The 15,354-nt window shown below is 38.6% G+C and overlaps 1 protein-coding gene across 1 annotated transcript in view; it reads right to left on the bottom strand.

Moving 5' to 3' along the window:
* LOC311619772 (uncharacterized protein) overlaps positions 1–15,354 on the bottom strand; it is a 101,987-nt gene that overhangs the window by 60,759 nt on the left and 25,874 nt on the right. The window contains 3 exon segments of the mRNA XM_084878294.1: positions 1,011–1,334; positions 3,680–3,766; positions 4,997–5,119. Coding sequence (XP_084734420.1) covers positions 1,011–1,334; positions 3,680–3,766; positions 4,997–5,119 — 534 coding nt within the window.

Raw genomic sequence — 15,354 nt, 5'->3', positions numbered from 1 at the left:
GTCCTATGGAGGAGATGGTCTCTAAGAAAAATGCTGGGAGCTGTGAGGGCTGCATAAAGTGAGCAAGGAGGGATGAGAAGCACACGGATGTGACACTGGGTCATAAACTTGACCTTAGGACTTGTCAGCAGGAAGGTCTGACATGTAGTTTTCTGAGTTATTGTAAGATCAACTGAGAAGAAACTTCTTACATGTTTTATAAATGAAGACCATCACATAAATAAAATGAATAACACTATATAGTGTTTACTGGGGGGAAACAGTTATACTTTGTGATAAATTCTTCCTCTACAAAGAAGGATTAACTCTAAGAATATTTATTGATTGATTCAGTAAGTTGATTGCCAGTTAGTGGACAAAAAGGTAATAATTTCTGGGTCAATGTATTAAAGTATCATGCCACTGAAAAAGGGGACAAGGAATTATGTAAGATATGATTTTTTTTAAAGAAGTTTATGTCTATCATTTCACAATATATATATATATATATATATATATATATATATATATATATATATTATTAATTTTTTACAGATAGGAGGAGAGAGGGATAGAGTTAGAAACATCGATGAGAGGGAACCATTGATCAGCTGCCTCTTGCACACCCACTATTGGGGATGTGCCCACAACCAAGGTACATGCCCTTGACCAGAATCCAACCTGGGACCCTTCAATCCGTGGGCTCATGCTCTATCCACTGAACCAAACCGGTTTTGGCAGATATAATTTTTTTTTTAAATGTAGAAATAGGAGGTTATAGTAGGAATATGAATATAAACTTGAAGCCAGTCACTTCCTCATTAATAGAAGTATTCAGAATCTCTTTTGATTTATTTTTTACTATGGGCATTGTCATGTGTTTTTCTGTTTATTTTAGCAATGATTTGGTAATTTTATGTGTGAATTTGATTGCTTGCAAAAATGAGCTTCTTTTTGTTTTTAAACCATCTACCTATTTCAGCGTCCCACAAAGCATTTCATGTCCAGAGTTTGCCTTATGCAGGTCTTACCTGAGCAGGTTACTCCAGCATCCTGTTTGTGAATGCAGTTACTATGTTTTCCCCATCCATCATGTTTGCAGTTCCAGATAGCTGATTCATTCCCTCGACAAGAAACATGATCCATCCAAATGCGTCCAGAGCCCCCACTGGAATTAGTCCACACAGTGGTTTTGATGTCAGTTGGACATCCTAACTGATTACAAATCACAGAGACCTCATTCATGTCCCAGCCATTATTACACACGGTTCCCCACTCCTCTTGGACTTTCACCTCCACTCTCCCAGAGCAATTGTTTTGACCCCCAGCCAGTCTCAGCTCCTTATCTGCTCCTCCTGCAACAATGGATAAAGGCAGCAATTGGTCAAGATCCAAAGAGCAAGTCAAAAGTATTATGCTGTAGATTACCTATTTATTTTCCAAATCCAGGTCTGAGGAACATTCCTGGACCTATCTATCCATGGTACAATAGGAAAATGCAATTTTACAGGAATTCAAATACAAATATTGGTACCACAGGCTTCAAATTGAACAATGGCATAAATAAGTAAAGCTAACTAACACAATATGATGTAATATCTTTCTTTTATGGCTGATATTCTTTATAATGTCAATTTATATTGGGTCGGCAGCTAAGTAATTGCGGGTTTCACACATATATGGCTTCAGTTGAATTTTTAGTTTGCAGACGTAGTACAAATGTAAAACACATTTTGTTATTTGATAGTTGGCTATTCAGCTGTTAATCAGTAAAAAAAGTTTTTTGATCTGTTTTGTAGTTTTCGTTTGGCGTTCGTTGAAAAATGGAAAATCAAAAGGAACATTTTCGTCATATTTTGCTTTTTTATTTCCGCAAAGGGAAAACGCATCGCAAGCTCATAAAAAGTTATGTGCTGTTTATGGTGACGAAGCCTTAAAAGAACGGCAGTGTCAAAATTGGTTTGCCAAATTTCGTTCTGGTGTTTTTTCACTCAAAGATGAAAAACGCTCTGGTCGTCCAGTTGAAGTTGATGACGCCCTAATCAAAGCAATAATCAATTCAGACTGTCACAGTACAACACGTGAGATTGCAGAGAAGCTTCATGTATCACATACATGCATTGAAAATCACTTAAAACAACTTAGCTATGTTCAAAAACTCGATACATGGGTTCCTCAAGAACTGAAAGAATCACAGTTAACGCAACGCATTAGCAGCTGCAATTTGCTAAAGAAACGTAATGAAAATGATCCATTTTTAAAACGACTGATAACTGGCGATGAAAAATGGGTTGTTTTCAACAATATCAAGCGGAAAAGATCGTGGAGCAGGCCAGGTGAACCAACTCAAACAACATCAAAAGCTGATATTCATCAAAAGAAGGTTTTGTTATCAGTTTGGTGGGATTACAAAGGAATTATCTACTTTGAACTCTTACCACCCAACCGAACGATCAATTCTGATGTCTACATTGAACAACTAACGAAATTAAACAATGCAGTTGAAGAAAAGCGGCCCGAATTGACAAATCGAAAAGGTGTTGTATTCCATCATGACAATGCAAGGCCACACACATCTTTGGTCACTCGGCAAAAATTAATGGAGCTTGGTTGGGATGTTTTGCCACATCCACCATATAGTGCTGACCTTGCACCATCTGATTACTTTTTGTTTCGATCTTTACAAAACTCCTTGAATGGTAAAAATTTCAATAATGATGATGATGTCAAATCGTACCTGATTCAGTTTTTTGCTAATAAAAACCAGAAGTTTTTTGAACGTGGGATTATGATGCTGCCTGAAAGATGGCAAAAGGTCATTGATCAAAATGGGCAATACATTACAGAATAAAGTTATTTAGTTCCATGAAAAAATTGTCTTTGATTTTCTTTAAAAAATCCGCAATTACTTAGTTGCCGACCCAATATAATCTTCATGGAGAGTATACTGTTCCAGTAAGATAGTGCAAAATTTTAAAGTGATGAGCTACACAAGTTTCTCCAACATCCCAAGATCAAGAGAAAGAAGGCTGATGGTGAGGATGAAAAGACCAGTTGTAAGAAATTTTACACTTGTTTCATATCTATGTAAAATACTGTACATTTAAAAATATTAGTTGAAATCTGACAGAAATGTATTTATTTAAGTGGAAGTTGAAAGGGAGATATTTTTGTATTATCTTCTATTATAAAATCAACCCCCTCTTCCTTACACTCCTTCCAAGTGTTGCAGCTACCTCCTCATGATTATTTTAGCTAACACAGTAACCCGTGGTGTATACATTTTGCCTCCACCAATACAATTTTAAATAAGTTTTAGCATTTGAATTTAAGTGTTTATTCCAATAAACAGGAGGTGTCTCTTCTGTATTGTTCCATATTTTTTAGCTAGACATTATTTCAAGTCTTTAAGTAAAATGTATTGTTTTCCTCTGTGAGAGTTGATTTTATGTTCTTAAATGGGCGGAACTGTGTTATAATTTTGTGGGTTTTTTTTGTTAGGTTCTTATTTTGTGCACTTAATAGCTGGTCCTTTGAAACCGTGAGGTCTTCAAGAGAATTTTTTGCTGTTTAAGTGTGTGTTTTTTTGTTTTGTGGTGTTTTTGTTTGTTTCTTTGTTTGTTTGTTTTTGGGGGTTTTTTGTGTGTTTTTTTTGGTCAGACGTGGCTAAGGGGGCAAGTAGATTTGACAAAGTACTCACCAAGAGAACCAGTGATCAAACAGGAACTAAGAACTGAAACCACAGCAATAATGAAGGGAGTCAAGTGGATAAAACATCTTCGAAAGTCTGAGAAAAAAAGAAAGAGGGCACAAGTATAGTCTTCCCTCAGAGAGACTTTGGACAAGGCCGATGGCTTCAGAGCTTTGAGATTAACAAAGAAGGTCACACAGAGACAGAAAACCATTCATTCTAAATGGCAAGACAGGCAGAAAAAAAATCATACCCAGGGTCCTATAGTCTCAGTGAAATTGCTTTGAAAATGTTCATGTCTATAGGCAACCTAGGCGAAAATTCGGGGTGGAAACATATAGCAAGAGCAGCCTTAAAACCTGGAAAACGGGAGAGGCATTAATGAAATTTAGAAGTGGGCAATGCTCCCTGAAGGCACAGAGCACAATTCAACTAATGTTTCCCTCTCCAAGCCTACCTGACCCACATTGTTAGACGGTAAGTTCCATGAGGACATAGACTATTTCTATCAGGTTCACCATATTGTCACTGGTATCCGGCACTGTGGCTGCTAAACAGTAACCGAACAATTCATGGATGGAATCAAGTAATGATGTTTTTATTGGAAAAACCAAAATCCTGGGTCTTATCTCCAGATGTAGCATAAAATGCTCTTTAAAGCTGCCAGCACTTTGATTTCTTCTTTCTACATTAATCTAAACTAATTTAAACGTAAAAATGTTGTCCTAACCACACTGGAGCACTTAATGGTACGTCACTGCACTTTGCAAGCAGGATTTGCGCTTTCATGTGACCCGTTAGGCTTCAATTAAAAAACTTATAAAGTCAAAATTCAAAGTGAGTTTAACACATCTTCAAACTTGATGCAGTTTACTTAATTTCTCCTCAGCAATTTTTCAAAACTTATGGCAAATGGAATCCTATTGCATGTCTTAAATTTAGGATCTGCCCTAACTGGTTTGGCTCAGTGGATGGAGCATTGGCCTGCGGACCGAAGGGCCCCAGGTTCATTTCTGGTCAAGGGCATGTACCTTGATTGTGGGCACATCCCCAATAGGGTGCGTGCAGGAGGCAGCTGATGGATGTTTCTCTCTCATTGTTGTTTATAACTTTCTATCCCTCCCTCTTCCTCTCTGTAAAAAAATCAATAAAATATATATATTTTTTAAAAATTTAGGATTCTTGGGAAACAAGTGGTGCCTTATGAGCTTGTGCCCTTTTTCCAATTCCTTATACCAATCACTATTAAATCAGACCAATTGAATATTAGAATAATGTTATATTCCAGGAAAGAAAGAAACAAGTCGAATAAATAAGAAGCTTTACCAGGAGATGCAGAGCTTTCAGGTGACACCATTCTGAGTTTGTCCATTCCAGCCTTATGAGTTCTAAATCTTCTTGTATTATTCCCTAGAAACGTACTCCTAAAGAGGAAGACCAATATGAATTCTAAAATTCATCTCGCTTCCACAAAAACACAGAGGGCTGCATAAGAAGGCGGAGTCAGTTCAAAAAGGGAAATCATTAAAGGCGTGAGGGGTGGAGCCAACCATTAAAAGCTGTTAACAGGAAAGAAGAAGTTAAAGGGGGCAGGGGAGGAGGGAAGGGTACATCTGTTATATTTTCATCAATAAAGATACATTTTAAAAAGTAAAAAAATAAAATATAATGGGCATAACCCCTCCCCCCCAAAAAAAATAACCAAAAAAAGATAAAAAGTGTTTTTATACTCATATTTGCTTTAATACAGGGCATAAAACAACGAAAGGAAATTGAGAAAGCTTCACTAAACATCTACAAAAATTGAAGGGAAAATATTACCTTATGTTGTTGAATCAAATATTTCAAATTTCCGCACTTTGTTTTAGATTAGTAATTTTCAATCTTTTTTTTATCTTATAGTGCACATTAACTAATTACTAAAATTCTGCACCACATCAAAAGCAATATTGTATTTTTCTGCCTTTTGATAAAAAGAATAAGTATAATTTTGATTCATTCCCACCAGGTGGCTTTTGTTGTATTGGCTGTTGTCATTTTCTTACTTGACAATATAAGAGAAAAGAGGTCAGTGCCCCTGACATTGGAGGCTTGAGGTTGGCACCTTTGGAGAGGAGAAGAGAGACAAAGTCTCAAGGGAGAAAAAGAGAACCAGGCTGCCTTCTTCCAAGTGTGTTGCAACATGGGAGAAAAGCTGTGAACACCCATGAGTCCCCGGTCTCATTGTGGACTCCTCTTTTTCTTTATTGATTAAAATGTTACATATGTGTCCTTATCCCTCTATTGTTCCCTCCACCCCCACTCCACACACACACTCATGCCCTCACCCCAATGGTGTCTGTGTCCATTGTTTAGGCTAATATGCATGCATACAAGTCCTTTGGTTGATATATTCTCCTCAGCCCCACCCTCCCCTTCCTTCCCTCTGAAGTTTGACGGTTTGATTGATGTTTCTCTGTCTCTGTTTTTGTTAATCAGTTTATATTGTTCATTATATTCCACAAATGAGTGAGATCATGTGATATTTATCTTTCTCTGACAGGCTTATTTTGCCTAGCGTAATGCTCTCCAGGTCCATCCATGCTGTTGCTAATTATTAGAATTCATTTTTTTTTTTTTTTTTTTTACTGTAGCAATGTATTCCATTGAGTAGAACTACCACAGTTTTTTCAATCTACTCATTTGCTAATGGGCTCTTAGGCTGTTCCCAAATCTTAGCCATGGTAACTTCTGCTGCTATGAAATAGTATAGTGTTGGGAAAATTGGACAGATAGATGCAAAAAAAGAAAAACAAAAAAAACTAGACCACCACATTACACCATACACAAAATAAACTCAAAATAGATGAAGGACTTAAAAGTGAGATGGGAAACCATAATGGCAAGAGTAACTAAAATGAAAGTAGACGCTATTACAAAAGTCTGGAAATAATGATTTCAAGACACTGCATATTGGGCAACAAAGAATAGTGATCTATGAAAGATGAGAAACAAACTAGGTGAATCTCATGACTGCTTTAGTTAACTGCCTTGAAAGGACATGAAATAGGGAGTCCAGATGGTAATCAAAAGAAACCCTGAGTGGGGGAAAAAAACTAGGAATTTAGGAGATGAACATGGTAATAGAGGCCCCAGGAATGAGTGTCATGAGGGAAGAGGCAGGAAGGAGGAGGGAGGAGCCAAGATGGAAAGGGGCACACTGGACCTTGGTGATGGTCTCTTAGTATTCAGTTGAATACTGAGCTTGGGGAAAATATGATGAAAATATTAGAGTTAACTATGCCCAGCACTCAAGCAGGGCTAGTCCTGGCAAGACTAGGAAAAGTAACTGTTTTCTTTATCCAACATGGGAAAGTCACAAATCATGGGGCATTCTGTAGAGGACACAAAATAGTCTTGCCATAGGGGTGGGGAATAATTAGCCCTAGATTAAATGCTGTTTTGACCCCATTTAATAAATCTTAAAGACAAGACCCAAAATATCAAATTTTTACAACAGTATCCTAGTCTAAAGCTTAAGAAAGAAATTTTAAAAATTAAAAACCAGCCGAAACGGGTTTGGCTCAGTGGGTAGAGCGTTGACCTGTGGACTGAAAAGTCCCAGGTTTGATTCCCATCAAGGATATGTACCTTAGTTGCGGGTACATCCCCAGTGGGGGTGCATGCAGGAGGCAGCTCTTTGATAATTCTCTCTCATCGATGTTTCTAGCTCTCTATCCCTCTCTCTTCCTCTCTGTAAAAAAATCAATAAAATATATATTTTAAAAAAAAACACCAAAAAGGTTCCATTCAGAATGTCTGGAATTTAGATATTACCTGGTATGGAAAGAAATCAGGAAAAGACAATCCATAATGAGGAGATAAACTAAATTGAAACCAAACCAGAACCAATAAAGTTGTTAGAATTTGCAGATAAGGACATTAAAACAGCGGAGATAAATATTTTCTATAAGTTCAAAAAATTATGTAGAAATAAATATAAAAGATCAGAGTTGCAACCCACAGGTTGAGAACCGCTAGCAGAGTTGCCTAAGACAATTGGAAAACACAGATATTTACATTATGATTCATAACAGTAGCAAAATTACAGTTATGAAGTAGCAACAAAAATAATTTTATGGTTGGGAGTCACCACAACACAAGGAACTGTATTATAGGGTCGTGGTATTAGAAAGGCTGAGCACCACTGGCTTAACCTTTCATTGGCTCTGGCTAGTCAAGCATAATCACATTCTTTGTTCACAGCAGTTATGGAATACATGTATGGATGGTGCAATGCTTCTTTCTTCTTGTTCTCAATTTTCTTTTGCTTCATAGCTCCTGTGATGTAAACTTTGTTCTAAGTCTGGACCCTGATTTTATCCCTTTTAGCTTAGATTTCATGTTATTACTTGACATCCGCAGCATTTGATATTTGAGTTTCCAAATGTTCTCCAGCAGACTTGCGGCTCCAACTTTTTCTCTTTAAGAAACCCTGTGAGAGAGGAGTTTATGTTCACAATTTGCTTTTCCTTTCACCCAAATGAATTCAATACAATATGGTTTCTACTTGGCATTTTGTAGTTTTTGCATATAATAAACAAATATATTGAAATGTCTACTCAAGTCAAGTACTCTGTTAGTTTCTTGGAATACATTAGGAATTATTCAAAGCTTCTACAAGTAATTTCTTCATGCATACACTTTAGAAGAAATAATAGATATAAACACAAGTGAATAAAGTGCCCTATGTAATATAGAAATGATGAAATACAATGGTGGGTTCACAAGTTTTTAATTATTACCAATAATAAATGATTGACTAGTTAAATGAATAAATAAGGTAGTGACAACGTGTCATATTCCAAGAGATATCATTTATTCACTTATGTTTACTGGAACTCCAAGAATAGAGGAAAAGAAAACAAGTGGGTATGAACAAAGTATTACTACTTTGGTAGTCTAAAAGATAGACTTTGATGATGAGGTGGTGAGAGAATTCAAGACTATGGGTTGAACAACTGATAAGGTTACCATTGACTGTGGCAAAGAAGAGTGGAGGAAGAGCAGAAGTGAAATAAAAAGCAGTGGGCATGTGATGTTTTGAAGGCTCTTTGAGACATATACAAGAAAGCAATATGTAAAAAGAACCCCACAGTAATCAACGGGGAAGAAATCTGGACTGGGGATACAAGTTTGGGAGTATGAAGATGGCAATGGAAGATATAGAAATCAGAGAAATCACTTACTACAGGAACATGGGTAGTGATGACCATCTAAGAAACCCTAACATGGAATGGTTGGACAGAGGGGAAAAGTTTTCTAAAGAAACAAAGAGGGGCCTTAAAGTCACACAAAAAATAATAGAAATCAAAACAGATGTTGACATATCAAATTAGATAAAGACTGAGAATAGCTGCTTTTTTATTGTTATAATGAATTTGGTGAAAAGAGTTTCAATGAAGTGACCTTAACCCCTGTGAAATATGAATAAGTGACATAGCAATAATTGTGGTAAGTGAGCTGAATGACGGAACAGGGGGTCTGGATGAGGATTGAGACAATTCTTTAAAATTATCTGTCTCTACTCAGTTGTGCCACACCCCTCCTCCCCCAGGATTCCTATGTCACTCAGAGTACTAGTAAAAGAGGAATTACTAATGAAGGGCAATAGGGAACTGACCAGAACCCACCACCACGCTCCTTACATTTCTGAATCTACTTTAATTCTTTTCCTGCTGATTAATCTCCACCTGCAGTGGCTAGCTTGCTGTTTCTCAGGCACACCACACATAGTCCTTTCTTGGGACCACTATTAACTGTTCCCTTTGTCTAGATAGAACATTAATTCTATCATCCTCTTCCAATCTCAACTCAGCTTCTCAATGAATCTTTCCCATAACTATTTTTTAAAAAGTATTTGTCATCTTTATATCTCCACTCTTGTGTTAATTTTCTCTTTTGCCTACAGAATTTTCACTTTCTAACACACAATATAATTTACTTATTTATTTGGCTTGTTTTAATGGATGTCAGTCTCTCCTTTTCACTACTCACTGCATCTGCCTCCCTATATGCATCATAATGAGGAGGTAGCTTGTTCTTTGATTTACTCCAAGCATTTAGAAAACTACTTGACACTTTTTTTTTGAGTAGACTAATGAGTCTGTTATGACTTTATCTTAATCAGTTAGTGCTAGATATGCTAATTAATATAGTTCATAACAATCTATTACATTGGACAACTGATGCTGTTTATTGGTATTAACACTTGGTTGGGGGTGATGGGAAAGGCCATGCAGCATGGAACTTTTTGAAACATCTTAATTTAATTTTGAAATTGCTGTCATTAGTTATATTTTTTGGACCTCCTTTCAAAACTATTTATCTAGAGAAGGCATCATTGGTTGAGATATTTTAGGCCCTGCATCCTATAAAAATTATCCTCTGCTTAGTAAAATATTTCCACTCGTGGATAAAATATGAATTAAATGAAGAATTATTTCTATAAACTTAGAGCAACTTGAAAAAGTGAGTCAATAAAAAGAAGTTTTTGGATTGAAATGTGAATAAGAATTTAAAAAAAGATGAGGAAGAAAAATCCTAAAAATCTAGACAGAGACTATATATAGATTGCTTGAAAAATGTCTTTACCTCTGATTCTATTTGAAAGAATCTAAAACTGGTAATCTTAAAGAATTCTTTATAGATATAATATTATTCAAGGAGAAGGAGGTAGAACTACAGTCAGTGAAACCAATTAAAAGGAATAGCTTTGTGCCTAATCTCAAAATATTAGAGAGTTAATGTATATGTATATGTTTTCAAGCACACATTTTTGTTTCTCAATTATCTGAGAGTTCAACTGAAGACATAAAGTTTTCACAGCCAGATTTCTCAGTTCTTATGCTCTCTGCTGGGGAGGGGACCCAGCTTGGGGTTTAGACCCTAATGTTCTCTGTGGCACCTCCCTCTCCCAGAGCTGAGATATCTCAGGGGAACTTCACTGCTGTCTGTGGGAGCCCAGCCAGTCCTTTAATGTTTCTGCCTTTCCTACCAGTCTCTAAGTGGTCTCCACTGTCCATCCTTGGTTATCAGGATTATCTCCAGCTAGTTGTCAGTTGATTATTCGGGATGGGTGGTTTTCTGTGTGTGTGTGTGTGTGTGTGTGTGTGTGTGTGTGTGTGCGCGCTTTTAATTTCTTTATTGATTAAGGTATCACATATTTGTCCTCCACCCCCATTCCAATCTTGCCCACTCATACTCCCACCCCTCTATTGTCCTGGGCCACTGGTTAGGCTCATATGCATGCACATAAGTCCTTTGGTTGATCTCTCCCTTTTATCCCCACCCTCCCTTTGAGGTCCAACAGTCTGACCCATGGCTCCTTATCTCTGGGTCTGTTCTTGTTCATCAGTCTATGTTGTTCACCATTCCCCTGAGATGAATGAGATCATGTCCTACTGGAAATATACTTCTAAGAATAAAAAATGAGACAAGCAATAATCGTTATGCTGAAAGGCATATGAATGAGTCTTTGAGTTTCAGAGTTTCTTTCTGGGCCACCAGTTCTCTTGAGACTTTTTTTTTTTTTTTTTTTTTTGTATTTTAATTGTAATTCCAGTTTGTTCCTGGGAATCTGTCTATATAGCATTCAGTTATTCTTGTGCCATTTTTAATTTCAAAGACATGAGGTTTATTTTCTCCTAGACATGAGGTTTATTTTGTCCCTTAAAACAGGCAAATATTTCCTTTTTGTGTTTTCTAAAATACTGACATTCTCTTTTGTATCTATAGTACAACGAGAGGCCTGTTGCATGAAATTGGTACACTCATTGGGGGGAGGGGCAGGAGTCCCTCATACCAGCCTGAGCCATCTCCCAGTCCAGGAGCACTCAGGGGATGTCCAAATGATGGCTTAGGCATTTCCCTCACAGAGAGCAGACCTAAGCCGTCAGTCAGACATCTTTAGCACTGCCACAGAGGCGGGAGAGGCTCCCACCACTGCTGCTGTGCTCACCAGTGGTGAGCCTGGCTTGTGGCTGAACAGTGCTCTCCCTGTCGGAGCACACTGCCACCAGGGGGCATCTCATTAGTTGAGTATCTGCCCTCTGGTGGTCAGTGCATGTGATAGCGACAGGTTGTTCTGTAGTTGGGCCAAAACTGGCTCTTTGGAATCCCCTGAGAGATCCGGGATTATGAGAGAGTGGCAGCAAGACTAAGGGAACTCACTGGTGCACAATTGGGGCTGGGGAGGGAGGGAGCATGTGAGATGCACCAGCAAGGGAGAGACTGTGGGAGAGTTCCAGGGTATGTCTGGCTGGTCTCACAGTCCCAATCAGCCAGACCCCAGCAGCAAGCAAACCTAGAGGTTGAAGTGTCTGCCCTCTGGTGGTTAGTGCATGTGATAGGGAGCAGTTAATTTGCCTTAACATATCATTAGCATATTATACTTGATTGGTTGAATGACCAGATGACCTGATACTTAGCATATTTGGCTTTTATTATACCTATATATAAAAGGCTTATATGCTTAGCATCCAACCCAGCGATCAACTGAATTGTCGACTGCTTGACCAGTTGCGATGATGCGCACTGACCACCAGGGGGCAGATGCTCATACAAGTAGTTTAGCTTGCTGCTGGTGTCCAGCTGATTTGGACTGGGTGAACCTGCCTAGATTTTCCCTGATCACTGGCCAGGAGGAGCAACCCCCTCCCATGCACGAATTCATGCATCAGGCCTCTAATCTCTCTATATGAAAAGCCAGTGTCTGTGATGACCAAAGAACCAGTCACCATGAGGTGCATTAAGTATCTCCCGTCCCCCTACCCTTGTGAGTTGAGTGGGGCGGTACTGGGGACTGGCAAGTGGGCTGAACTGCTGACCATTTGATCCCTGTCCCCAGTTCAGCGATGGGTGGTGGGAGGACTGGGCTGGCTGTCAGACCATTGGGATCACCAACTCATCCCCAGCTGCTTGGGGTCACAGGCCTGAGGGAAAGCAGGCCCTGACGACTTCTCTTCCATTCACATGTGCTGGGCCGGCCGCTAGTGGAACACGCTTCCCACGCTTCTCATTGAGGGCCGCTCATACCAGGGCAGGTAGGTTGTGGGTGCACCCCACAGCTTCTGTCAGTGCCTCAAGCCCCAGCAGCAGCGGCAGTGGCAGCAGTGGCAGAGGCAGTGGTGGTGGCAGCAGCAGCAGCAGTACCCGAGAGAGTGTCCCTGAGCGGGCTGCACATTTCATCAGTGGCCAGCCTGGAGCACCTGCATGGAGGTGAAGTTGCTGGTGCCTGGTTTCCCACAGGCCTGAGCCCCCGAGCAGCCAGGCATGAGCTGGTGATCCCAACAGCCTGGCAGCCCAGCAGTGGAGGTGGAGTTTGTCCTGGGGACTGGTGAACGGGCAGAAGATGGCCCTGATCACAGGAGACTAGGCTCGAGGGACCCTACTCACATGATTTTGTGTTCTGAGCCTCTAGTAGGATTATAGAAATGAGGAGAAATTTATAAAATTAGGAGATTAATATGAGTACAATACTCTCATTTAATTTTATGAGTACAATACTCTTATTTTTAATTATATTAGAGGGAAAATAATGAACTGTGAATAAAGATTTTGTTATTTTGTGAAATCTATCACTGGACATTAATAACATTAACAAACTTGTTTTGATTATTGTGTGATATCTATTTTACAATATTTATATGAATAAGAAGAGTGTATTTTCATTAAGAGAATATAATCTTTGTCAGAATTTATTTAAATGGAGGTAGAGATATATGGTAATAATGGTAGTGGATTAAACTGAAATCGCATTAATTGTTTAGTCTTCTGTTGCAGTTCATGGACAATGGCCAGGAAGACCTAATCATCCTTTGTGATAGAGTGCCAGAACTCTCTTGGTTTCAAATTCTTTAACTATTATTTTTCAGCCTTTCTGGAAATTTGATCAGCCTTTGTATCTACTACTTTTTTCTTTAAAGCCTCATAGTGCAATGTCTTCTGATTATTATTATCATTTTTTAAAATAAATCTTTATTGTTTATATTATTACAAATGTTCCTCATTTTTTCCCCCTCCATTGATCCCCTCCACCAGGTTCCCACCCCACCTTCTGCCCTTTCGCCACCCCATATTGTCCTCATCCATAGGTGCACAGTTTATGTTCAGTCTCTTCCAGAACCCCTGAAACCCTTTTACCCGAGAATCGTCAGTTCGCTCCCTTTCCATAACTCTGATTCTATTATATTCACCAGTTAATATTGTTTATCAGATTATTTAATTCCCTTGGTTTTTAGATTCACTTGTTGATTGTTATGTATCTGTTGTTCATAATTTTTATCTTTGTTTTCTTCCTCTTCTTAAAGAACCCCTTCAGCAATTCATATCATTCTGGTTTGGTGGTGATGAACTTCTTTAGCTTTTTTTTTATTTATGAAGCTCTTTATCTGGCCTTCGAGTCTGAGTGATAGCTTTGCTGGGTAGATTATTTTTCTGTAGGTTCTTGCTATTCATAGCCTTGAATATTTCTTGCCATTTCCATCTGGCCTGCATGGTTTCTGTTGAGAAATCAGCTGACAATCCTATGAGTGCTCCTTTATAGGTAACAAGCTGCTTTTCTCTTACTGCTTTGAATATTCTTTCCTTGTCTTTTGCTCTTGGAATTTATTATTTATTTATTTATTTATTTTAAAATATATTTTATTGTTTTTTTACAGAGAGGAAGGGAGAGATAGAGAGAGATATATATAGAGAGAGTCAGAAATGTTGATGAGAGAGAAACATCGACCAGCTGCCTCTTGCACACCCCCTGCCGGGGATGTGCCCACAACCAACGTACATGCCCTTGACCGTTATCGAACCTGGGACAATTCAGTCCGAAGACCAATGCTCTACCACTGAGCCAAACCGGTTTTGGCTGCTCTTGGAATTTAAATTATGATGTGTCTTGGTGTGGTCCTCTTTGTATTCCTTTTGTTTGGGGTTCTGTGCACCTCCTAGACTTGTAAGTCTATTTCTTTCACCACGTGAAGGAAGTTTTCTGTCACTGTTTCTTCCAATATTTGGCTTTCAGTATCTTGCTCTCTTTTCTTCTGGGACTCCCGTAAATCTGATGTTGCTTAGCTTAAAATTGTCCCAAAGGTTTCTTACACTGTCTTCAACTTTCTGGATTCTCTTGTCTTCTTGCTTCTGTGGAGGAGTGTTCTCTTGCTCTTTGTGTTCCAAATCTTTGTCTTGATTCCTGTGATCTTCCAGACTGTTTTTAGGACTCTGTGAAACATTTTTTTTATTTCAGACAATGTTTTCTTTATTTCTAGTTGATCCCTTTTCATATCCTCGTAGGTCTCATTTATTTTATCTGCCTTTTTTAGGAAATTCTTGAAAAACCTTATAACTGTAGTTTTGAACTCTATGTCCATTCTTTTACTATCCTCCATCTCCTTCCTTTGTGTCCTGCCTCTTCTCTGCATTTTAGCTTCTTCAATGATTTGTTGGAATAGTTTTCTGTGCTAGGTGTTCTGGTAGAGCTCAGTAGCACAGATGTCCCAGTTACCTGAGATGGAAAGTCTTGGTGTAGCCCTTCATCAGCTGTGTGTGCAGTCTTGTGGTTAAGCCTTGCTTTTTGTTGTTATCACTGGAAAGCGTTGACCTCCAAGCCAATTGGCTGTGAGGATCAACAGTGTCTCAGCTAGGAGGGCTTC

The sequence above is a fragment of the Pipistrellus hanaki genome (genome assembly GCF_964339955.1).
Source record: "Pipistrellus hanaki genome assembly, chromosome: 3".
NCBI lineage: Eukaryota > Metazoa > Chordata > Mammalia > Chiroptera > Vespertilionidae > Pipistrellus > Pipistrellus hanaki.
This window is presented reverse-complemented; position numbering and strand designations above follow the sequence as displayed.